The sequence below is a fragment of the Leuresthes tenuis genome, unplaced genomic scaffold (genome assembly GCF_036924035.1).
Source record: "Leuresthes tenuis unplaced genomic scaffold, fLeuTen1.0.hap1 SCAF_6, whole genome shotgun sequence".
In the NCBI taxonomy this organism is placed as follows: domain Eukaryota; kingdom Metazoa; phylum Chordata; class Actinopteri; order Atheriniformes; family Atherinopsidae; genus Leuresthes; species Leuresthes tenuis.
The window spans coordinates 21,967,969-21,994,050 of record NW_027325360.1 but is presented as its reverse complement, the minus strand read 5'-3'; the positions used below and the strand labels follow the sequence as shown (position 1 = coordinate 21,994,050).

Genomic DNA, 26,082 nt, shown 5'->3' with positions numbered 1-26,082 from the left:
TTTTTTAATTTTTTCTTTTTAGCTCAGAAAACTTTTTCTTTCTTCTTAAATTAGTATTTAGCTTTTTTAGAAGAACGAGTTCTTGTCTGAAGAAAAATCTGACATCTAAATGTAAAGGTTAAAAAAATGAATGAATGAATAAATCACATTGGCAACATTACTGAAATTCGGGTGACATAATTTTTAAATGACAACCTATTTAGTTAACCAGGGAATGGCCTAATACTAAGTTTTGCTCACTATAATAGCAAATTGGGGCTATCATAAGTTTGGAAAAAAAAAAATTACAAAACTTTAGGATAGAGGTAAGTTATTTGGATAAAACTCCTGAGATTATGAATTCATACATATGTGAGGAAAAAACAAACAAACAAACTAGGAAATAAATTGCAGTAATAAAGATGTAACCAGTGATTTATTGTTACAGCTGTTAATTGTATTATAGCTCCTAACACATCTAAATCAGTGTGTTAATTTCTTCTGCTGGGCCTATTCTGTCTATTTTTAAAGTCAGGATGATCTTGATAAGATCACAAGTATTTTCTTATTGCTAAATGGGATTACGATATTATATGAAAATGACAAGCAAGTGGCTTAGCCTGTAGTGAGGATAATCTAACCTCACAATATAACAGACAATCTTTTCTTTGTGACACCCCCCCAAGTTTCATTCTTGTGCTTTTTGTGACAAAGGCCCTTCTACGCTAGTCTAGGCAAAAGCTGGACATGAAGAATGTCTTGTCTTGTGAATTGAATCCTCTTTAGCTCTGGATAATAGTGTTTCGTCACTTCTCAGAATTGAGTGAAGTTCTTAGATTGCATATTTTTGGAGGCAGGTTACTCTGGGTCTCCTCAATGACAGCTGTGAGCAGCTTCAAATGCTGATTTAGGCTAATTTAACTTATCTTTGGCTAGAAGTCAACATTTTTCCCACAAATTCTTCTTAAAAGGAAACCTGTAACCTGCGGTCTAGACATCTGCTTGCTGGTCAAGCTGGTTTTACTGTCCTTTAATAATCCCATGGTTGTCCTGATAGATAGGGTACAAAGTAGAAGCTTAGAGCACGCATTAACATTTCGCAGGTGTACAGTTCTAGTTTATATAAGTACGTTTTTCCGGCCTATAACAGGTCATGGGAGAGACGTGTCATATGGATGCTGTATCCGTTTTCTTCATCTTACCATCTCCTTCCCTTGCAGTAAGTGGAGGCGAGCCCACTAGAGGTGTGTCTTCTGGGTGATTTACCACAGGCATCTCGACCTTCCTGTGTGCCTCAGGCTCAACCAAGAGACTGTCAGTCTCTGGACTTACAGCCAGGGGGCCACTCTATGTTTGCATTGGCGCTCACTGCTCATATTTTCCCCTCCAACTTCAGCTTAGAATCCATTTTCTATTTAACAAAAAAAAGTCAAATGCTAGAGGGGTGAAAGAGATGGAGATAATGTTTTCAAAGGGGATGACAGACTCTGCAGTACTCATCTTCTGCGGTTATCTCCAAGAATTCAAGCAACATATGGGTGGACATGTTCCAGAGCATTAAGCAAAAGGGATATCATATTTTTTTTCTTAAATTTTTACTAGCCTGCACGTCCAATGAAGTTCACTTGTACTTGTGACCTTTAAAGAATGAGATTACTTTACCCTCACTTAGCATTTTCCTTGCAATTTCTTTAATATGATTTTTCATACTTTAGAGAACATCAGCTTGTCCAGAATGCCATTAAGAGCAATTTTAAGACTTTGCTTATTTATCTAGCCTGAGTTTTCTTTACTGCCTTACTTGATATTTTTCTTTTCTTCTTTAACTTTTGTTTTAAATTGCACAGTTATGGGATATGACTTTAACCCAGGTGCATTGCTGGGGAATTAAACTTTTGGTTGTGAGATAAGGTTTTTCTTTAATAGTCAATTGAATTCTGTGGTTTTCTGCCTTTCAAGACCTGAACCTCCCAGTCCTGGACAGACCAATGGCCTCAACACCCATGAACGGCTCACAGGACGATTCCAGGTCAGTACTGAAACCTCTGTGAAAAATTTAATCTGTAATTGGCCTTGATGACATAACATCAGATTCCTAAATAAACTGATTGCCCCCCCCCAACTATATTCTAATTAGAATATAGATTAATTTAAAGATTAAGTTAAAATGAACACACTTATTCATCATCATTTTTCTGTGTTTCTTTTCTTGTTTTGTTTTTTTAGGAGGCAGTTATAGTGAGTCGAGATGAGAACCAAAACTACAGAGAGTACACAATCTCAAGTCCTGCATCACTGTCCCCAGGAACCTACTCGCCAGATCCTCCTGCCAGCCCAGACAGGAAGAAAGATAGGCTGACGCCGACCATGAACAAGAAGTAGCTTCCTTTACTTGATGTTTTTTTTTATATCAGTGTAATGCTTTACATTATCCAGGCAGACAGTACAAATTAGAATTTAATGCACAGCTGGTTGAAATGGGATTATGAATTCCCCGTTGTCCAATTTTATGCTTAAAATGAGAAGTGAGACAAAAATCAACCTCCCAATATGGAGAATCCTCTACATTTTATCAATGTAACAAAAGCAAAGTGTTACATTGTATGAAGTTGCACACCTTTTGCCTGATTACTTGAAATCACAACTTGAATAAAGGTAAAATAAATTCTTTCAGTATGAATGTAGTCAAAAAATACATTTTTAGAGTTCTACATTTCAGATGGACAGTCAAGTCTTTCAAAAAAAAAAAAAAAACAGCTCTTCACTATATAGATAGGTCTGGTCTGGTTAAAAGGCTTCAGCAAGTGCTCTTTTGATTCCACAACAGGCAAGTCAATAGGTATGAGAGTAACACACAGAAAGTGGAGCCATGGGGTTGTGCTGCTGTAACAAAGGATATGCACAGGATATCACATTCCTCCGTTTGCATTTACTTTAACAAAAGACAGAATGTGGAATTTTTACCATGGTCTCTTAGTGTGTACATTTGTTTGCTCTTGTACAAGTTTTACTGGATCATATTTGACACCACATTGTCTAAATAAAGAAAATCTGCCCAGCAGTAAAATATGTCCACAGAATTAATTTATTCAGTTAATTTTGTTTTTCTATATTAATCACACAATGAATACAGGTAATATGCACCAGTCACCAGCTACTGAATTTTTCTTTGATAATCAATCAGATGTCTTTTTTTTATTTTTTATGATTTATATAACCAGACTTTAGAGATTAAGGAAAAAAGTCTACCACATTTTCACAATGCACTCTGAAAAGATCTCTCATGGAACTGCTGGACAAGCGGCAAAGAAAAGTCAGTTTACTTTCTACTGCTCAAATTAAAACATTTGTGTCATTGATTTATTTTTGTCTGTATTTTACAGTGTCCACCTGCGCTCATGGTCACCTGAGGACAAGAGTAACCGGCTCTCAAGACCACTGTCTCAGGTTGGTTTCAGCTAACTCCTCATTTGCATAGTAACTATTACCTTTATAGCAAGTTTTCACTTGGATTTATATTCATAAGGTTTCCACCATTCATTTAATCATTGCTTTTCCACCCTGCTTAAAGTGTGGCTGAGCTACAGCCGTCACATATCTGTAATTAGCTGGAAGAAACTGGTTCTTATCCAGTGTGGATTTACTGTATTCTACAGGCAGTTTGATGTGGCCCTTGTCTGAATTCTGTTAAAAGGAGTTTTATACTTTTAGTTTAATTTATATATCAGGATTATTTGCTTGATGTATGGAGCATGTTACTGGCTCCATAACAGTGAATCTGTCATGCATCTGTCGCTGTAGTTTTAGGCTGCAGTTCACTCAGACAGTACAGTTGAGGATTTTGGAGAATGTTTATTTTGAGTACGCTGTCTCAGTTTGAAAGAATAACATTATTTGCCTTCTATATTGAGTTGGTTTCTGATGCCACAGAAGTTTCCCTGGAAGGGGTTTATGAAAAGTGTACTGCACGTCATAGTGAATGCAGGGGATACCAGGGTTTGGCATTTTTATAACAAGGAGTATATAAGCTACAAAGGTCAGTCTTTGAAAACGCCTGGCATTATACTTAACAGCAGTTTGGAGCCTTTTAGTTCAGAGACTGCTTAAAAAAAAGATTACTTTGTATCAGAACAATGCCTTAACCTTTAGCTGTCTGAATGGAGACATATTAGTCACAGAAGGTGGTAAAATATAGAAAGACAGACCCTGGCCAAACTATGATCCATTTACCCCTCCACCAACAAAACTATGAGGGAGGACTTAGGCGTCTGGAAGGACTTCAGTAAGAGAGAAATGTTGTGGGAAAGTTCATCATGAACTATTTCAGCTATGCTTACATACTTGGTCTCATGCTTGGGTCCCACTGATGACAGAACATGTGAAATGACAGAGCAGGAAAAAACATACAAGACCTTTTGTAGTGGCACAAAGGATTCCAGCCATTTTTGTAAATTTGGATGTTACATAAAGTTAGATAAATATCCAGAGGTTTGAACTTCAAAACATTCAGGCATTCCTTTAAAGAGGCAGCTGGCTGAGACTGTCCAGCTATGAGATATCGCTGCAAGTTTGGATTCTTTATTTGCATGTTGTCACTCACAGCACTGTGAAGTTTAAGATGTAGTTGACTGTTGTCAGGATAGTTTAGATATCTTTCACGCTGGCAGGACGATAAATCCGTCTATCCATGCTGTAACATGGGTCAGGTTGGGTCACTTGGGAGATAAAGATATATTTTATTTCAGTAATGACTGGTCAGAAATGTTTGGAAAAACTTAAGTCACTCAAAGCCTGCGAGAAATCAGGTCCCAGCAAAGCATGTTGTTTTTAGGAATGCAAGGCAGAGACTACTCTTGTAACTACTGCAAAACCACATGGCATGCTGTGTCTTTCCAAGTTCTTTTATAGCAACATGGCTGTGCAGGAGAAATCTGTGTGAAGACAGTATATGGAAATAGATTTTTCAAAGTTGATACCAATTATTGATAATCAAACAAATGGTTGATTTATGTATTTATTTTTTTGTTAACACATGCAGTAAAGATAAAACTTGGAGCAAGAAAGAATCAATGCAAGTAATACCGTGGCCAGACAACAAAGAGTAACTGCAGCTGCATTTGAAATTAAAAATCATATTATAAGAAGATTATTAATATCTCATACAGTAAATGGCCAGGAAGATCATCATCCGTTGACCCCATAATGTTAATAAGCATCAGGTCTCTGACTCGCTCTTACCAAGGTGGATATCATGTATCACACCCCACTCGGTCCTACCACATGGCAGCATCTCTCCATTTTGCAGAGGTAATGCTGCTTCTCTTGAGGTTAAGTGGTTAGTGGTAATTTAGCTGTTCATCCAGGGTTTTGAGGACCATTTGGATGCATAGATTGACACCTTAAGAGAAAGGGCCCTATTATTCTTTTAATCCATCATCTACTCCAGTTATCTACTCCAGGTATTCAGTGAGCATCTTAACTCCATCAATATACTCACCACTGTAGTGTTTTAAGTGGCACGTTGGAGCAGTCTTCGATTATCATCTTTGGATGACTATACACAGTACAACATAATTGATATCCCGTTAAGTGTCCATGTGTTATCTCCAACTAAAGACCTTGTAAGCCACTGTGAAATATGGTTATATTTTTTTCAGCATCTAAAACCACATTCAGAAACCCACTGTGCAGTCCTGCCTCGATGTGGCTGCCTTCAAACCATAGTTGGCCTACCCAAAAACACATTAGGAGCTGTGTTGTGGCTGAGAGCTTCATCAGCAAGCTTTTCAGAAGGGATTCACTCCTGTCAGGCGAGACTAATATGTTTGTGGCATTTATGGAGTTGCCTGCTTTCCCATCCTCCTCATCCGTTTTTCTTATCCTAAAATCCTTTTGGCCTTGTATCCTCAGCAATCCCTTTTTTGAGTATTTTCAACTGTTTTTAGTATCTCTGAATTAAATCAGCTTGAGGGTTTTTGGTTTGCCTGATTCCTTCGTCTAAGGGATGTCTTGTTTGTTTTTTAAGTGGTGGTGAGCCTCACTCTGCTACACTGTTCAGTGAGTAGAGTTCTTTCATAGTGCTTGCTGAGGATGACTGGGAGAAGGGCCTGCCTTGGATACATTGTGTATTATGCTGCCCAGGCTGGCATGAACACAGCAGCCCAGTGAGCAGAGATGTGTAGCGTCCATGACAAGGGCCTCTGTCCTGCCTGAGAGGTGCAGAGTACTGCTGTATCAGGTGATCAACTTTACTGAAAAGCCCCTAAAAGGTTTTTCCACCCCTACTTTGGCTCTCTGAGTTGAGAGAGCGAGATGCGCAACAGGATCCCCCCCTTTTCTGTGGTGTTGGATATCCTGAGAAAAAGCCCCTGTACAATAGTGGCTGTGATGGCAGATGCTGTGGAAGGCTGGTGGTGCTTTTCCCCTTATGTCACAAAGCCTGTTGTTGTGATATGAGCTTAAACAGAGGGGGGGTCAGGCTGGAGCAGAGTGGACACTAGGGAGTCTGCTGACATTCCCAACCTGTTCCGAAGCCATCGCACAACTCTTGGGAGTGCAGGGACTGTTCAGTTACAGCAATGGGCTCAGCTGTGATCTCAAGCTTCCAAAGGCATGGGCCCTGCTTCACTGTCCTAAATTAAAGGACAGCCATTGTAACCTTGGCAATTGTGGGAAGCCTCTGTATGAAGAAGCAAGTAATGCTGTTTAAGTTTCAGATTCTAAAATTGAGTTTATGCTCTAATGGGTGTGATATTGTATCTTGTGGTTATTTTTTATCATACTATGATGTGACTTTAAAATCTAATAGCTCACCATAGTGATTTAAAAAGTAAACGATTTTTAGATTCCTGAAAGTTAGGCATGATATTGTGTCCGAGGTCGCCGGCTGCTGTCATGATTCAGAGCATCTGTTTATATAATCAAGAATGACCACAAAGTCTCTGTTGCTCTGAGCAGGGCCAAAACGAAACTGCTTTTCAAGACGCATGACCCGTCACTCGGCCATTAAGGCCAGGCTCGCTGTCTGGGTTATAATTAATGCATTTATAGGTTGCTGAGGGTTTCCTTAGTGGGTTGCTTGATGCTGTGCTGGGACACAAAGACTGATGTATAAATATTCTTTCAAGTGTAGGATGACACATGATTTTAGGTCATGGTAAACCAAGCTTTTCCTCTCAATGCTAATTTGGGTAGAGTGGCCTTGGCTGTATGAAATGTCACCAAGGTTCTCATTGAAAAAGGGCAGGGTAGATATCTATCCATACATCCTTTATCCCACACATTTTTGTTCATCATTTTCCTCACAGCAGGCTAGCTTGCATACCAACAGAAGACTTTGTGTTGCTCTAATTTCAAGGTTGTGGTGGATTAGAGTGCAAATCTGCGATCATCGCTTTGGAGCAGAAATAATGACTTGGTGTTCCAGAAATAGAAAGGTTTTTTTTTTTTTTTTCTTTTTAAATGAACAAAAATGTGAGCCACAGTGTAGGTTAAAATTAAAGTTGGTTAAATGTTTACCATCATAAGTTTAAACTTGTATGGGTAAATGCACTTCATCTGTACTGATGTCTCATCCAGCACTAAATACACACATGCATATCTTATGCTTGACGATGATGGCTTTGAGTGATCCACTATTTCAGGACTGACGTGAGTGGACCTCTTGTTTGGTTTGGCATGTTGGTGCTGTGCTAAGCCGAGCCGGTGTTCGGGGAGCACTGCTGGCTGTGGCTTCAGCAGAGGGATGTTTTCTTCTCTGCACAGTGAGCTCTGTGACTGGCCGGTGTGAGGCCTTTTCACGTGGACTGCTAACCGTTAAGCTTGGGGTCCATTGTGGCCACTCCATGGGCAGCATGCCTCCCCTTATCCCCACTGATTGATCAGCCTGTCTGTTTTTCTTTCCCCTGGAGTAGAAAAGCAAACTGAGGCACTTTTGATTCCCTGTGCTTTCCAGTCCTCTGGGCACACTCGTGGAGACCGCTGGCCCTGCATGCTTTATGGGAAACTGTTGGCGGGGAGAGATGGGCTTTTTTTACTAGTTGGTTCTGTTTACGAAGGTGGTTGAATGATATGTCAACATTCCTAAAGTTGTTGTCAAGGGAACAAGGTTAATAACTGCCCCTCAGTGTATTCATGCAAGTAGACATGTTGGCTTATATTCTCTGTTTTATACCTACAACACCTATATTTTAAGCGTAGTGGTTACAAGGGCTGCATTGGCTGGTCATAAATCTAAATTGTTACACTTCAAAATGGCATCTGCAGTTAAAACTAGAATAATTCTGCTACACTGGGACCCCATAAATGCTTACACTAGATTTATGTTGGCACTAATTCTAAATGCCCATTGAAATATATCCTTTAAGTTCTCAATGTTGCTGTTTTATATTGTAGAAAATGGTTTTTTTTTTTGTGTCATTGTCTATACATTTGTGTGAGATCAAACAGAGTGACACATTGTTATGTTGTCAGACTCATTAACTATTACAGTTGTACCACCATTGTGGGGGGATGTTATCTATCATATAGTATTAGCATAGTGTGGGTAAAGGACCACATTAGTCAAAATTGTAATATTCAGTATTAGTATCGGTATGTAGACTTTGGAAAGCTCCTGTTTTGTGACACTTGGATTCACAATAGTCTTTGAGACAATGATTGATCCCCTCCCCATCTTAATTTCCAAAAGAGTCGGCCTCTCTGGGGTGAGACAGCCATTTTGCTGAACATTGTAAGGGTTGAAATGGAACAAGCTATTGTAAGGATTAGTTTAATTACAAAATTATAAGTAGGCTTCTATCCAATAATTGCATTTAACGATCAAAGAAAGACAAGTTGACAAATGGTCACGACAACTGTTTTTTGCCAATTTCTTCACCAAGCATTGCACATTTTTTCCAGTCATTTGTTTGAAATATGTTGCTGTGTATTGTTCAAAATGAGGGTGTATTGTTCAAGTAACTTTTCTTATATTCAATGTTTGATATGTTGTTTTGTACTATTTTCATGTGGTGTTATGATTGCATTCTATTTTTCTTTACATTTTACACAGCATTCATAGTTGTTTTTCTTTTAAATGAGTAGAGGCATCCTTGGACCATGAATTAACACAAGTACAGCATTTTGTCCAACCATAATGAGCTCCAGATGTCTAATGAGCTTGATACGCAGCTCCAGTTTAAACCATTTTTTTGGGGAATTTATGGGGGGTGAAAAAAATGTTTCTCATGGCACCCTTCATGTATAAATAAACCCTCAGACTTGCATTCATCCCTCATTGTGTCTCTAAAATTTGGTGGCAGTGTGGGTGAGTGCCTCCCTCAGACCACCTACGTTACAATCACATGAGGCTACTTTTGCTTCTCTCAAGGACTGAAAGAATTCAGTGTGCCATTTATTCCATCATAATTCACACATTCTGGCTTATCCTCATTTATTGTGCTGAGCGCCAAGAATCATGTACAGCCCGTTAAACTAATACTACAGCTCAGAGAAACTAATATGGTGTCCTTGTTGCTAGACATGTCTCACAGTATATACTTAAACAAACTAAAAGTTTCTCTATTGTAGCTGACGGTGTCAGTACTTACAGGATACTACTTACTGAATGTTCAGGCATCCTGTTGACGTCGTCCCACTACTGTTCGCTTGGCCTCTAATCTTGCACATATGGTTTATATCAATCAGTTTGATTGTGTGTGTGGCCATGGTGAATGAATGGAGAGAGGAGGTGGTATTAGCCCTGGTATCCCCAAGATCTGTCACACTTTATTTCTTGTTATTGAATGCTGGACAATGTAAGCCCATACCAAGAATTCATATGTTTAATGCATTAGAGGATTGAGAAGACTGAGTTTTACTTACAAAGCCTTTTCCATATGCTGTAGTAAGGACTGGACACTGTACAGTGTATGTAACAATGTTACTATTTTTAATGTGATAAAAGAAAGAAACAAAATCCTATGATTGGAAATCATCATTCATTTGTATTATGTGTTGAACCTGCGGTGCTCGTGTAGAATGAAGGAAACTGACTGCTTTAAGCATCTTCTATAGGATTTGCTGTTACTTTGTCTGACTCACTTGAAGTCCAATACTGGTGTAAGCCAGCATTTGGCAGTATAGTTTATGCAATATTATCCTTCCTCTACTATCTGTCTTTTTCAAAGTCCCCTTCACTACAAGAAACAACAAGATCCAAAGTAGCAAAGTATATACTGCAAATTTTGGTTGTAAAGCTTTACAAAGTACGTGTCTGGAAGGGCTCTGTTCAGCTTAACACCTTTTTAAGGTGGTTGTGCTTGTTTTGAAATAAAGAAACAGTCATAACACCAGAAATCATGACTCTGTTCCCATCAATATCCTGATCCCCTCGTATCATTACTGCAGTCAGAACTATAGTTCTGACCTCCCATAAACCAGCAGCAGTGAGATGTGATGGAATACAATGGTCAAGAATGGAAATGACATGAGTTTTGATACAAGATAAAGTATTATTTTCAGCCTCATTTTGTGTAATGCACCATTGCTCAGACATAATTACAAGGCACGAGGCTTAGTCCATCAGTGACGGTGGATAACATGGACGTTAATGTGATCCTTAGTCTGTGCCCAGGACCTCCACCATTGCACATCGATAGATGGGAAGCCCCGAACACTGCTCAGATTATTACCCAGTCCAAAATGTCTGGTGTTCCTCAACACATTGTAGTACAGCATTCATGTTTGTGGTAAAGACAGAGAGAGCAGTTATGGCACTGTCTCACAGCAGCACCAGGCTTCCCAAAATATAAGCTGCTCTAGGCATCGTTTCTATGTGCTGCTGCCCAATGCCCTGTAATTGAAGCTGCAGGGTGGTAATGATGATGCAGAGTGGCTTGCTTGGAGCCAGACTGAAGACTCCTCTGCTGGCTCTGCCCCAAATGTCTTCCATTGGTCTTGATCTGAAACAGCTGCCCTTACTTCAGTTTGCCATTTCCTCCTTGTTTGTGTCTTGCAGTGGACAGTCCTAGACAAAGCCATATTTGTATTTTACAGTCATTGTCTTTTATTTCTCACATTTTTCCACTGTTGTGTACCAGATCTTTTGTCTAACATGCCACATGCTTGATCATTAATAGGAACACAATAAGTGCAATTATCCAAAAAATGCTTTACAATGCTTCACAGTAAATTCAGAGGTGTGGCACAGGTGAACTGCCACATTTCATATTTCATGTTTTCTCACGTTCACATTTCTTCATGTCTGTAGCATGCTTTGGTCAAAATATCACAGGCATAGCGTAAAACGGCAAACTCCTGACCTTTACAACCCTGTTTAGAGCAGTCTGTCTTCTGCAGGGTATGCCCTTCTGAAAACAGTGATACAGCTTGTGGGTACCATGCAATTGAAAGTTTGGAAGCAAAATTGCACTCTATAATTCTCAAAGCATGTCACACTGTACGAGAAAACAATCGGTACTTAACCTGAGAACTCACACTAGCACATGCACTAACTGAGCTCAGACTACCATTCCAACAGCAGTACCTAAAGTACAAACCATCCACCCGCTGCAAGGCGTGTGGTTTTGCCACATTAAAGGCAAACAAACCTCTTTGACATTTACTAATGTCTAAGGAACCACATGGTTGAATCGTCTCAAATACTTAGATTTTTTTTCCCACCATGTTCCATGTGTACCCTGTCTATCAGACAAAGAATTCTAGAATAAGCTTCATGCCCCTCGACTTTGCCGTGAATGAGAGTAAACTGATTGATAATTCAAATAAATAAGCATGCTTCAGCAACTCTTCATAGTTGGACTGCAATATTTAATGCACTGGTCACTCTGCTGCCCAGTGCCATATCTTGCAAAAAATTCAGAAAATTGAAAAGTGGACTGACAACTTTTAATGTATTTGTCACTTTCTATAGGATCAAATATCACTACATAAGCTACATAATATCACTACATTAATCAGTTCTATAGTTGGTTTGAATTATTTAGTTATTCATAAATGATTAATGTTTTTTGCAAGTCTGCTCTCAGACTGTGTGGTTATGGTTTCATCAGAGCTAAATGACAGTGGTGTATAAAGCATTTTCTGAATCTCATTGTGTTAATGTCCGTAAATGACGTTATAACTCTGTTACTTTTATTTATATATATATATATATATCTATATTATTTTTTTACTTAAAGTTTATGTTTACATGCTCTCACACTCCCTCTTAGCAAAACATTTAAAATGGCTGACCTAAAGGTTGGAAAATGAATAGCTGGATGTGTTATTGAATGTGCAGCATAAAGCCAGCCCAGCATACCAGTGACTTGCCCTAATGATCTTGGGTTTGTTGACTATGAACTCCTGATTACAGTTCAGTGCAGCTTTAATCAGAGCTTCCTCCTCTTGGCAGCCGCAGGAACCACTGAAAATTGGCTGATATTCTTGAGCATTCTCTCCCATCTATGGCCATATAACTATGCAAGACAAAATAATGGGCTTTCCTCAATTCGCCTGTGCCCCTCCCTGAGTTTGATGGTGCATAAAACATAGGGACATTGTTGGCACTGCCATGGTGCAGTTTATCAAATGCATTGTAGCTCTTAGATCAACCGTGAGTAATGGTTTGATGGCTTGCAATGGAATAGTAATGATTCTAGAGCAAGGATGTTGTGGAGAACCTACAGTAGCTTAAGTTCAATGCCAGCCTTGCCATGGTTACTGCCGTAAAATTCTGGCATTGGACCCTGTAGAATGAATGATGTTAATGGGAGAATTGCTTTGGGTGTGCTGTTTTTTTTCATGTTTTCCTTTATACGCTCACAACTGTGTTTTCTCTTTGTTTTTTTTCTTAACTTCACTGCATTACTCTTGGGTCTCATAGATTGTGATATTAGCTTTAAACTCTTATTCCGTTGGAAAACGTAAAAATCTACAGTCAAAAGGCAGACACTTACATAAGACATTCTTGGTTTGCATTAGTGTGGCTTCATATACACATTCTGTGTGGCTTCACTAGCACTACCTGAAAGAATCTCTAAAGCATGCATCTCCATCAGGTATATGCCCTTTAGATTGCTTCACAGCAGGAGAGGACATGGATGTCTCTATTCTTGTACTCTGATAATATGAAATGCGTGATCTTATGAGCCTTGAGTTATTATGATGGGTTTATCCTGGGAGGAATCGCGTAGAGCAGTCCCAGTGATCGTTTATGCTGAAGGCTTCCTGGCATGCACCACTAATCTGCCCACTCACTAAGGGAAAAAGAAGAGGAAAATTGGACTCAATTGAGAACAGAGACATTGTTCAAAGAGTTTCTGAATTGGAAGCGGGTGCTGGCATTGATCACAAAATCTTTGACTCCATCCATGCCACTGTGTCAGCGTTAAGCTTCAACTTAATTCTCAGACTGGTTCAAAGAGTCGGGCGGAGCCATTTTTTTGTCTTGGATGGAGCCTGTGTAACACTGATGCCAGCTGGTGACTGTTGAAGGAAGAAAAACTCTGAGCTTTATTGTAAATGCTGTGCTGTTGAGTCGTCTGGGGATTGTTTGATTTGCTGGACTATGCATAGGACTAAAGTGAAGTTATGAGTTGCTTAGCAAACTTTTAAGTTGAAGGATTATGGAGAAAACTTTCCTTTTGTAAACTAAGTCATCCTGCTTGATGAAATATTGTGGTGTGTGTTTGTTTTGTTTTTTTCAATCGGTAAATGGTCAGCTTTATAGGTGGACATGGTTAGACACCAGACAGGGTTGTAGTTGTGGAATTCCTAACAGTAAAAGTGTCTCGAATGATATATGTATCGTGTCGACTAAATCCTGGTGTTGAGTGTTCATGGACATGTGCCTTTGGCTATTTTCACTTGTGTCCCTATTTATCTGGCTCAGGTTGAATAAATGAATAAATTCTTAATGATATTAATATGCACTCATCATTTTGGTGTCTGTTTAGAACAGCTACAAGTTGCTGGCACATCTGCTGAGATATAGTCTTGTAGCTGTTTATGAGCTTATTGTGTTCACTTGGTATGTAGCGCCCTCTTCTGTCAAAAGGCAAAAACTATCCACCCATAAGTGGCTTTTCCTCCCCGATTAGCAGAGTTTGTATAGTAAGTGTTCAGTTTGGCTGAGTGTACAATGTTGTTCATTTCATGTTGGGCGACACCCTGACCACCATAAATAAATGTGAAATTTGCACAACATCTGGAGACTATTTAAGACTGAAATTGGTGTCAAACATCTGTAGCCACACAGTTTGTCTTCGAAACACAATGCTGATTATTAATGACAATCTAGATTTTAAAAAATGTTTGTTGGTTGCTGTGATCAAGGCTGAGCAGCAGGAGCTGTAACCAAAAGAGGAATGTTGGGTGTGACTGGTGTCATAGAAACTCATTAAACATTAAACAGAGTGTACTGTTTATGTATCACATAAAAGGAAGTAATGTCTCCAGGTTTCAGTGATAACCAAAGATGTGTGAAGATGATTTCCTCTGTTCTCCATGAAGTGTTTCCTCATGTGGTGCTCATTAAGCTACTGACAAATATCTTTTGTTTAGATCTTGACAGGTTTGACTTTGATTCCATGTTGTCATAATTGCAGTCTTCTCAGATTTTGAGCTTCCTGTGACAAGGATGCTACATTTGTTCTGTATCCAAACACTGTTTGGTGGTGCAGTGATCCAGTAACAGTGCCAGTGAAACCCTGCCTGTGAACTGAACAAAGCTCTTTTTGTGTCCCATTGCACACTGTCTTGTTGGAGTCCTCCGGACTGTAGAGTTACAGCTGCTGCAGTTTTTCTTTTATGCCTACCGAGTCTCTTTTGCATTAATTTTTGCTTTCCTCCCCCTCCTAGGAGTTTTCCCCTTCAGACTTCAGACATAATTCTGTGTCGAGCAGGACCCCGACTCCACCAGGACGATACTCACCCCACAGCCCCATCGACCGGGATGTACCCATGTCCCCTCGACGCAGGTACAATCTGCTTTTAACTCTTTTATTTATAACTTTTATTTACTAACTACATGGATATGAAATTGAAATCTATATTCTTATAGTATATTGTATGCAGAATCCAGCTGTGCTCATTTGTTGCATTGGTTCTCAGTGGGTTAAAAGCCTATGTACCTAATTTCTGTTCAGTAATTTGACTTTAAAGCAAAGCCTACAGCTTCTTCACAGTATTGGATTGGTGCTCTGTCTAACAAAAGTGTGTACACTGTAGATGCACCCTTTCAGTGCCACCCACAGGACTGTGGAAGTTATTGTACAACCACCAATTTCATGCTAATGCCAAAAATTCATAGAATTTTGGTTTTAATTAGGCTCTGTATAATTTCTTTTTTTTTTTTTTTTTTAAATCTCTGTAGTGGACAGATGACTTTACTGCCATTAGGTGCCCATGACATCATGAAGGCACCAGCACATACGTAAACACATGATTTAAGCAGCTGTCAGTGTAGATATTGTGCAGATGTTCTGCCTGTGTTTACACCACACAATGACAACATTTTATATCAGACTGCAAAAGTATTATGTTTGCATAGCAGCTTTCACACGCTTGTACACCAGAGAATGTCTAGAGAATTAGGTGCAGACTTTCTCTGCTGTTTTCCATTCACATTTGTTTAAGTCAGAATGAAGTTTACTCTATAAGAAATTATTTCATAGCTGAAACAATGCAGAGAGGTGCCTGCTCAAACCACAGAAGGCCATACATGACACAAAGAGTATGCTGTAGAAGAAGCTGTGTTTTGTTTATAGAACATCAGTGATGCCCCTTGAGGCTCCCTAATGATCCATATTGAGTTTATATACAGCCGCATTTGTTGGCACACACCTCTTCACCTGAATTTAAGGCTACTTACTAAGGATTATTAAGGATATTTACTTTTCAAACTAAAAATACTTTTTAGCCTGTTAAACCATTACTAACTCTGTTAACAAAATCAAATGAGAAATCTTCTCAGTTTCAGGGCAAAGTCATTTTGACACAGGCCAGACGCACTAGAAAATTATTGGCAAACACAATTGGTTCATGTTATCCTATTTTCCAACAGGTCAGTTGTAATCAACATGTTGAATATTGACCAATACCAAAGTTAGATCAATATTTCTGTGCATGTCTCCCTGAATCAGTGGAGAATTACTTGCTCTATTCAAACATGAGCTTAGTTCTACTTGATATTAGAAGGCTTGCTCCTCATCTGATGCAGACATTCGTGTTCTCACATGCAGCCATTTCAGAAAATGTCTGGAAAATTCCATCACACATGGGAAACCAGCTTGTTATTCTGACTTATGTGATATATATAATGATAAAAATAGTAATTACAAAGTAATTACAACCTTATACTTTATATTGTCACTCAGAAAATTGCTCACATCAGCCAGATGAAATTATCTGGGGCATTGTCTGGAAGCATTCTTTTTTCTTTTGTTTAATCAAAGATGTCTTCTAGAAACATTTCTTTGTACTGGCAGCCAGTGTTACCCTTTCAAAAGTTAACTTAAAGTGCAAATGGACTGAGAGATATGTGAAATCAGTTTATTAGTTGGAAGCTTTTGTTATTCAGCTGTTAAATTTGCTGCTTTTGTGCAGCTGATTCCTGGTTTTTGACACGATTGTGCTTACATCTGGAGTCAATAAATGATAGTTAATTTTCAGCATTTTGGAAATTTCCCAGTGTGCAGGTGTTGCTCTCTGAACATTGTTTGGAATGTATTTTGCCTCCGAAAAAATGAACATATTTCTCTTTGTACCTCTCCTAATCCTTTGTGTCCACATGCTATGGAGGAGCTGGTGACTGTTTTCACAGTGCAGGATGGTTGACTTTGGCCCCATTTCCCCCTTGGGTAACCACGGCAAGCGATATGACGTGTCAGCAACTGTAGTCCTATCCAAAAAACTCTATATTTGCAAAAAAGACTAATTACTTCTCCCCCTGATCGGCCCCCAGTCTGGAGCCCCCAGCCTGCACAATAAGCCTCTCCCTGCTCCTCTCTAGCCAATCACAGGTCCAGTGACACCCATTTGCCCACCCCTTCATGCCGCGTGGCCAATGAGTTTAAGCCCAGAGGCACACCTTTCAGTCAGGCTCTTGTTTTTCAGTCTCGTCTGGTTTAGATAGAGGTATGTGTTCTGCATTTGTGTGTATGTATTCATATTGTTTTATTTCTTATAGATATTCTAAGTTGCTCAGTAGCATTAGAAGTAAAACATTTTCTGGAGTTATGTTCCTATAGTTTTGTTCCCTTTCCTTTCTGAGGTGAGTTGTGTCATTTTTATATGTCCAGAGGTTTTATTTAATAGCTGTGCTGCCAGGGAATCAGGTTCAGAAATTTGGATGGAATTTAGCTTTGTGACCTTAGATGTGTTTTGGCTACATGCATGTTTAGTCTTTGCTTTGACTAGATTGCTATCGTTGCTCCTCTGGGCCAAATGTGGGTATGGAAGCCAGCAACACATTTGTCTGAGTGGTAGAATGTGTATATAACTATATAATGTGGATCGGAGAACGTCCACATCTTACACTGGGGGACCCATCCTGAAGTTTCAATACTTTATTATCGTTGCACTACATGTCCATGAGCTTGACTGCTTGTTCAGATGCATCCCATTCACTCTCTCCTTCAGTTCTATTACTATTGCTTTCCATTTTGAAGGCTTTTCATTTGTGAGAAGTCTCTGTCAGAAAATTGTGAGTTAAAAAGAGGAAATGGATAGCAGAGGGTGGAGTAGAGCATGTGGAAAACTTGGAGGTTGTGCTTCAGAGGTCTGTTTTCAATTTGAACCATACTCACTGATACAGAGGACAGACTCTGCATTTGTTTCATTAACATATTTGTTGTCTGTCGTGTCCTGTTGAGGCTATGTTAATGTTTACTGACTTGTAGTTCTATTAGCAAAAAGATTTTTGCTCAAGGCCAATAGTCCAGAGCTTTCTTCATCCATCAGCTGTAGGATTGTGCAGCTGGACAGCAATACATCCAGCAGTTTTTTTTTGTTTGTTTTTTTTCTCTCCCCTCCTATCAGTGAAATGCTATTGACTGGCCAATTCTTTCGCTTGACTTCAACCCCACTCCAGTTTCACAGACCTAATACAAAGTTCTGAAAAAAGTAAATACTAATGTCTGTTGTTCATCAAAACTATTGACTCAGATAATCCTGTAACATTTTACATAACCCTCCTATAAGTTTTCTAAATTTATATTATCATTCAACTAAGGTGAGGGATTCTACTAAAAAAGGATTTGTCTCAACACTGTTTGCTTAATCAGATCCAGTATGCAGGAGTGTATATGAATCTTGATTGTGGCCAGTTTTGATGCAGCCCGGCTTATTATGGACTGTAACTTTGTCCTTGTATGTACAAAAAATACCAGCAATATCAGTAGTGAGGTCATTGACTATTTGAAGTTGCTTCCCACAGCAGGTGTGCATTAAAGAAAAACTATCTGGGCATTCTGTTAGGGAGTGAAAAGAAGTGGAACGGTCAGGTTTAGTCAACTGATTCTGGCTGACAGAATGACAACAGGTGGAAGGCATCAAACAACACCTGGCCTGACTGTGTACCTGGTCAACCGGTTCCTAATGACAGCAAACATCCACATATCCCTTCAGATGAATACATAGGCTCAGTAATATAACTTTAAGTCTTTTTGCTTCTTCTGTTACACCAAGACACCTGTCAGTCTAAATGCATGTGTTTCTTCAGCAAGGGTGGATGAGCAGGTCAACCACACATCAGTGAAAGAAGCAATAAAATGTCATACTTTTTCCACCTCTCCAGAAGAGGGATTCACTTTTAAAGCCAGGAACTGTTCCAATTGATCAATAAGCTAACAGTGCCCACTGAAGTGAAACCTTCATCTCCTTTCCTCTTTTCCCCATCTCTCAAGTGGACTTCATAGTAATGCTGTCAAGTAACGTAGTCAATCAGTCTTTATTTTTCAGTTTACAAGACTATAAAAACAAAGTTTGCCTGTTATTTTTCATGCCTTATATCACTTTTACAATCATAGTTGTTGAAAGATTGAAGAACTGTTGTTGCTGTTTTTGTTAAGTAGCTTCAGCTGTAAGCCTTATATCCTCTCTGTTTTTGTCTTTTCAAGGGTCATAAGAACCCCTTCGGTAAAATAAGGGGTTTCCTACCGTTTGGCCTCCTGACTCTTATGTGAGACCTTGTATGAATGTATAGACCTGTTATATATTGTTTTGGGTTCCCTTTGCAGCAGTTCCAGTTCTGACTTTGCCATGCAGAAGTTCGACAGGGATTCAGAGGTATACAAAATGATCCAGGAAAACAAAGAGTCCCGCACAGCGCCTCGTCAGTCCAACACTTTTAAAATGCTACAAGAGGTCTTGGAGGCTGATGAGAAAGGTTAGAAACATTCTCCTTTACAGACTAAAATTAACAATTGAAAAGGGACAGACTCCCATTTAATAAGTCATAATCAGTTAAAGGTTTGGCATTATTAAGTCCACACTTAAGTAGCACATTTTAGCAATTATTTCGGTTCCAAAAAGGTTTGTCATACAGTCGCTCACACAAACACATGCAACCCTTCTTGAAATTAATATGCACTTTATGCCTGTAGCAATCTACAATTATTCACCGATGAACATGTCAAGAATAATTTGGGAGTGTCTTGCCTAAGGTCCTCAACATGTGAAGGGCCTCAGGATTGAACTACAAGTCTTCCAACTGAGGATAACCTGTTTCTCTACCTGTCATAACCACCCAAGTTATGAGCTGTCAGAAGTTTGAAGAAAGATTAACTATGAAAATTTTATTGTATTTAAATGTGTTTATGAAAAAAGTTGTGGGAAATTGGCTGAATTATGTAAAAACATTACAATATCCATTTTTAAGATTTGAACTGAGGGTTTATTTCAGGGACTTCTATCTGCTATCCCATCCCATCCCATCTGTTTGCTGGTAGCATTAGCATCTTGACACCATTCCTGTTGGATATGTCATCCATATGGTGAAAACATTCTGTATAGAGAACATGTCTGTTTGGATCACATTGTAAACCTCAATGTGTTCTTTGATGAATACGTATGACAAGAAATCCACATAGTGATAACATTCTTTCATCTTTGTCTCCAGAGGCAGCCCTGCGATTTCCAGGGAAGCTTTCACCTACCACACCTACACCAAGCGCACCAATAGCAGGAGTCAGCAAGTACCACACCTGTGAGAAGTGTGGCACCAGCATTGTGTAAGTCTTCAGTCACATGAAGTCACGTGCTCACCGGGATTACATGCATGTGGCATTCAATTTGGGAAAGCAAGAAAATTTTTCACACAGCTGAGATTAATTAAATTTTTCATGTCTGTGGTATTTATTATGTTAACCTTATTGGACCTAAAAAATATATATAATTATAACATAGTCCAAATAAGACGGACCAAAAGATGCAGATGCAACACAAAGAAATAAAAACCTAAAAATGTATAATACATAGAACATGAAACAAAATATAGACTTCCATTAGCACGTCATATACGTGGAACTAATATAAGAAATGAACACATTGATATAAAGGAAACTAATTAAATTGGTGTTGACCTTTGCACATGTCGTTCTGATCTCATCTTTTTTCTCATCTCATCGTGTTTTTCTGCCGTCTGACTGCTGTCCACAGCACACAGGCAGTGCGCATCACTGATGACCGCTTCCGCCACCCAGAGTGCTACACTTGCACAGATTGCGGGCTTAACCTCAGGATGAGAGGACACTTCTGGGTTGGAGATGTGATGTATTGTGAGAAGCATGCCAAAGAGAGGTACCAGGGCCCAGGCAGTTCCCCTCATGTTACCGTGTCCCCTCGTCAATGAGTCGGCCACATCGCACCCACCCTTCTCTAGACGAGGAGAGCTGCTGGTCTGCCTGAAACGCCACCTCATCTAACTCTGACTCCATCTGAGTAATAGACCTTGGGTTGATGCATGGGGTTGGACATTAGAGGAATTAATTTCTGATCACATTTAACCCTATTTTGCAATATTATGATACACTTTCTTGCTTTACTTGTAACCGTATGAGAATGAGGGTTTTGTTTTCCATATAGCCCCAGCCTCTACGGTCTCTTTAGGTTACTCTTGGCTCTAACAATTCACAGCTGCCATGGACTCAAGCCACATCACATTGTATTTAGGCCAGATTTACATATAAAACCATTGCTTTAGGAAAACTGAACAGTACCGACATAAAGGGACCAAAATCTAACCTCCCTACTCTGCATGCAATTTTATAGGTATTCTGTTCACAGACTGTGCTACGTGGGTGTGTAGGGGTTCATGCTTTCACATGCAGAAGTGTGATGGCTTCCACACAGCAGCCATCTCACTCCTGCATGCCTTCTCTTCATTTGTGTGGGTGTGTGCGAGAGAGTGTGAGAGAAAGGACGGTTGGGACAAATTGTTATCGACACACAGTTTGTGAATCCTGCGCTAGATTCAGAATAAAGACCCTTGAATTGATCTATATTTCTTTTGTAAGCTGAATTTCTGAGCAGAAATAATGGGTTTTGTTGCTTTTGAAAGACTAGATTAATTCGGTATACCAATGTTTTTGATGTTTTTGTGATTGAAATATTTTCTATAATATAGATCATTAAGAATGCATAATGTATGCACAGGACATAAAGTGTGGAGAAAAAATGTATGAACTGCACTTGTCCAGTTACAGCAGTTACAATTTAATGTTCACATTTTATTTGGCACTTAATAAAATCGCACAACATGAAGCTCCTTCTATGATTGTGCTGGAAACTGTGTTCAGAGTGCAGATGTTTTTACTGCATCATTATTGGCTATGTTTATATGCACAACAATAATACAGCTGTTGGTCTAATTCTAGATATGACAATATTGCGATTATAGTGTTTACATAAGTTGCATCCAGAGTATTTTTTTTCATATTCGTCTTTATATTTTACAGAGCGTTGTTGGATGAATACTTGAAACCATATTAGGTCCACTTACATCAGTGCAAACTTTGTGCTCTTTCAAAGCCTTCCTTACTTCTAAATCCCTACTCAAGTTCAAGTGAAATCCTGTTCTGCTCTGATTATTGGATCTTAGGGGATCCATCGTAAAGCAGCAGTGTGTTCGGCAAAAGGTAGCATGTAAATATGTGTACATGTCTAATGTTACAAGCATCAGCATATTCCACTTAGATAAATTGAGTTACTGCTTTCACCGTAAACTAGATATTATATAGGTTAAGGTAATCAGAAAATATTGTTTATGTTGCAGTGAGTTTATCAGAGTAAGGTCTTAATTAATATCATGGCAGAATATTGCTGTGCATGCAAATATAGGCATTGTTTAATTTCTTTCTAAGAATAATTTGTGCCCACTTCAGATCATATCACTTTGGGACATCAGGACCAATAAACCATGACACAAGAGCTACTTGACAAGATTTTGTCTCCAGAAGATATTCTGTTGTGTCTTTGCAGTAAAATGCAGTTTAATTAATTGTAATGATGACACATCTATTTCAAATAGCCTTCGTTTAACCTGTTTCTCATAATTTTCCTAACTTTTGACTAAACATTTGGTCTCTAACTACCCTATTTGAGTAGTTTTAATGTAAAAAACATGTAAGCCTCTATTTGCAAAAATAGGTTTGATGGCTGCTGTCCTACTGGCACTTTGTTAGGCAGCTCTGGTGTAGAGGGAACTCATGACCTCAGTTTGTTTTTATATTTATATATATGTATATATATATACACCTTAACAATCATAAAACAAGCTTCACAAACTTCCCCTGAGCTAAGCAGGAGTTGTACAGAAAGTTGTTGGCCTCCTTGCTGTTCTGTTTCCCATGAGCTAATTTGTCATTTTGATCACACCTTTAAATATAATTACTGGATCGCGTTCAGGGCATTAAGAGAATTGGATGAAATCTCTGTTGGAAATGAACCGGTTTGGCAAGAAGTAAAAACTAGTGTCTGTTCTCACTCTTAAAGTACCAGTGAGTAAGCCTACCATATTATTTTTTCCAAGCCCTGTAGAGAACATAATTCTTTTTGTGATTTATATTATATTTCCTCACTAGTCTTAGAAATGGTGGTGAAATGAATTCTACTTACCAGAGGGAGGCAGCATTTCTATGATTTCTTTTCCCACACACATACATACAAACCACTCAAAATAAAACCAACAACAACAAAAGATAAATAAATGAAAACATAATGCTCAAACTCAGCCTAAGCACATACTCACACACATTCACCTACACATTCACCCTGGGGGAGAGTGATTAAGCCATGTGCAATTACAAAACCAAGTAGAATTCAAGTTCATCTTAAAACCAAAATAAAGAGCAAACAAATTAATACTGGCACACATCATTCTGGAAAAGAATAGAAACAGATATGTCAAGATATATATATGTGTATATAAATACAGTCAGTCAGCCTTTCACATTATTACACGGCAGTTTCTCCACATGAACGACTGAAACGAGTTCATCTAACCAGTTTTTGAAACATGGTGAAGTTGGTGCCTTCCATTCTTTAAGGATAAGTTTTTTAAGCTCATACCATGCCCATCAAACAGTGGTTGAATGTGTGAAGGCAAAGTTAACATCCAAAAAGAGCCAAATTCCTATCAGGAGGGATAGTCCTGTAGTAAACGTCAGAAAAAAAAGAAAAGATCCTTGTCTAAAACGAATTAATAAGTGGACAGTCCCAAAACAAAAGCAACAGCGTACCATCGGTTAGTATACATTTATCACACATGGGGGGACACAGAAGAGTAAAATTTATGTAACATGACCTTAGAATAATGGAAACGATGAATCACTTTAAACTGAATTAGCCTGTGTCTGCAATTGATTGAGAAACTATGAATATGAGAAAGTGCAGTCCTCCAAATGTTATCAGGCAACCTAGCCCTAATCTCCTTTTCCCAAGTACTCTTCATACAATTAGCAGATGTAGAATCATTAGAATTTTTTTTTACAAATTTAGTAATCAACTTCTTGGTCTCTGGTGAAAGAGAAAGTAATTCCAAGAATGTGTGACTCTCACAAGTCGTCTCAAAGTTAGGGATGTTTTCTCTCACAAAGTGCTGAAGGTGCATATATAAAAAAGAATTACCGGTAGATAAATTATACTTTGAGCTTAGTTGACCAAAAGATGCAAAGTTATTATTAAAATAGCAGTCCTTTATGCATTTAAGCCTTTTTCCACACCATCTAACTAATGTATTGTCCAGTAAGGCTGGGGGGAAAGCATGATTATGGCAAAATGGTGTATGTATTGAGATACCTGGAACGTTGTAGGTGTATTTAAGAATCTTCAACGAGTTTCTGACAACCAGACTATGACTCACTGATTTAACAGTTGTAGGATTCCTAAAAAGTAAAGAAGACCGAGAGGCATATGGCTTCTTTAAAGACATGAGCTCCATTTTTAGCCTCAGAGGAGCAGAGTTCAGTGTTTGATGGTCTGGAGAACCCCATTGCCAGTATGACAATGCTCTAACATTAGCAGCCCAATAATAATTTCTGAATATTGGAAGACCTAAACCTCCCTCCACGGCTGGTCTATATAAATGCTTTTTTGATAATCTATGTTTTTTGTAGCCCCAAATAAAATCTAAAACAATTGATTCAAGCTTATTAAAAAATTCAACGGAGATAGATATTGGCAAATTTTGAAAAATATACAAAAACTTGGGCTGGGATACCATTTTAATGGCATTTACTCGGCCAATCATAGATAGGGGCAATGTCCTCCAATATTCTATATTAGGTTTCAGTTTGTCCATACCTTCTAACATGTTCAGTTTGAACAGTAATTTAGGATTCTTTGGGATTTTAAGTCCTAATTAAGTAATGTAGTCCTGTACAACCTTGACAGGGCAGTTCTGTAAAGCTGTATTCTCTCCAATAAACAAGAGCTCACTTTTTGTCCAATTTATTGTATAACCAAAGATTTTACTGAATGGTTCAATATATTTTAAAAGGTGAAAAATACCTGTTTCAGGATTCATTACAGTAACAAGCAGGTCATCCGCATACAACGTGACAAGACATTCTGATGAACTGACTGGAATACCGTTGATATGTGGATGACACCTTATCTAGTACTAAATTAGATAACAGAGGACACAGGCAGCCATCTTGCCTCATCCTGTGATACAAGTTAAATGGCTCTGATAAAATATTACTCGTAATAACAGACGATTTAGGAGCACGATAAATCATTTTAATCCAATCCACAAAGATCTCACCGAGACCAAACCTCCTCAAAGCTTCAAATAAATATGGCCATTTGATAGAATCAAAGACTTTTTGGGCTTCTAACGTCATAACTGCAGCCTGGATGTTATCAGTACGGTCAGAATACAATACATTCAACAACTGCTGCACATTTAAAAAAGAAAGCCTACCTGGAATAAAACCAGCTTGGTCTGGATGGATGATTGTTTCTATATACTTATTTAATCTAATGGTCAATACCGTTGTTAAAATTTTTTTATCAAAATTGAGCAAAGAAATGGGCCTATAGTTAGCAGGGTCTGTAGAATCCTTCCCTTTTTTCTTAATAACAGACATACAATTGCCTCATATTAAGGTGGGAGTATTTTTTAACTGTCGACTCTGATCATTCTGAGTAGCAAAGGTGTTAAGATCTCATGGAATGCGAAATAAAATTCAGCTCCAAATCCATCTGGTACAGGACATTTACCTGTTGGGAAAGCCTTGATTGCCTCAACTAATTCAGCAACCGAAAACGATCCTTCCAGAGAATGCCGATTGGTCTCATTTAACTGTGGCAGAGATAATGAACAAAAAAACTGTGAGTAATCTGACTCAGCTGCTGTAGAGGTAGAGGCATACAGACTGGAGTAATATTCTTTAAATGCACTGTTGATATCGTGCTGATCTGTAAGTATCTGGCCAGTTTTGGACTGTATTTTATGAATGGCACTCCTAGCTTGATCACCTTTAAGTTGTCTTAGAAGCAATTTTTGAAGTTTATCACTCAATTCAAAATGTTTTTGTCTCGTCTTAAGTAATAGGCTACTAATTTCCCCACCAAGAACAGAGTTATATTCAATTTAGAATCTTGTTATAGTCATAT

At 38.6% G+C, this 26,082-nt stretch overlaps 1 protein-coding gene across 2 annotated transcripts in view; it reads left to right on the top strand.

Moving 5' to 3' along the window:
• Positions 1 to 21,506, top strand: part of pdlim2 (PDZ and LIM domain 2 (mystique)) — a 32,674-nt gene extending 11,168 nt beyond the window's left edge. For both annotated transcript variants that reach the window (XM_072388230.1, XM_072388231.1), the window contains exons 4-10: positions 1,939 to 2,008; positions 2,206 to 2,357; positions 3,363 to 3,426; positions 14,824 to 14,942; positions 19,203 to 19,351; positions 20,084 to 20,195; positions 20,623 to 21,506. In XM_072388230.1, coding sequence (XP_072244331.1) covers positions 1,939 to 2,008; positions 2,206 to 2,357; positions 3,363 to 3,426; positions 14,824 to 14,942; positions 19,203 to 19,351; positions 20,084 to 20,195; positions 20,623 to 20,815 — 859 coding nt within the window. In that variant the 3' untranslated portion in view covers positions 20,816 to 21,506. The remainder of the gene's footprint in view (positions 1 to 1,938; positions 2,009 to 2,205; positions 2,358 to 3,362; positions 3,427 to 14,823; positions 14,943 to 19,202; positions 19,352 to 20,083; positions 20,196 to 20,622) is intronic.
• Positions 21,507 to 26,082: the final 4,576 nt, after the last annotated feature.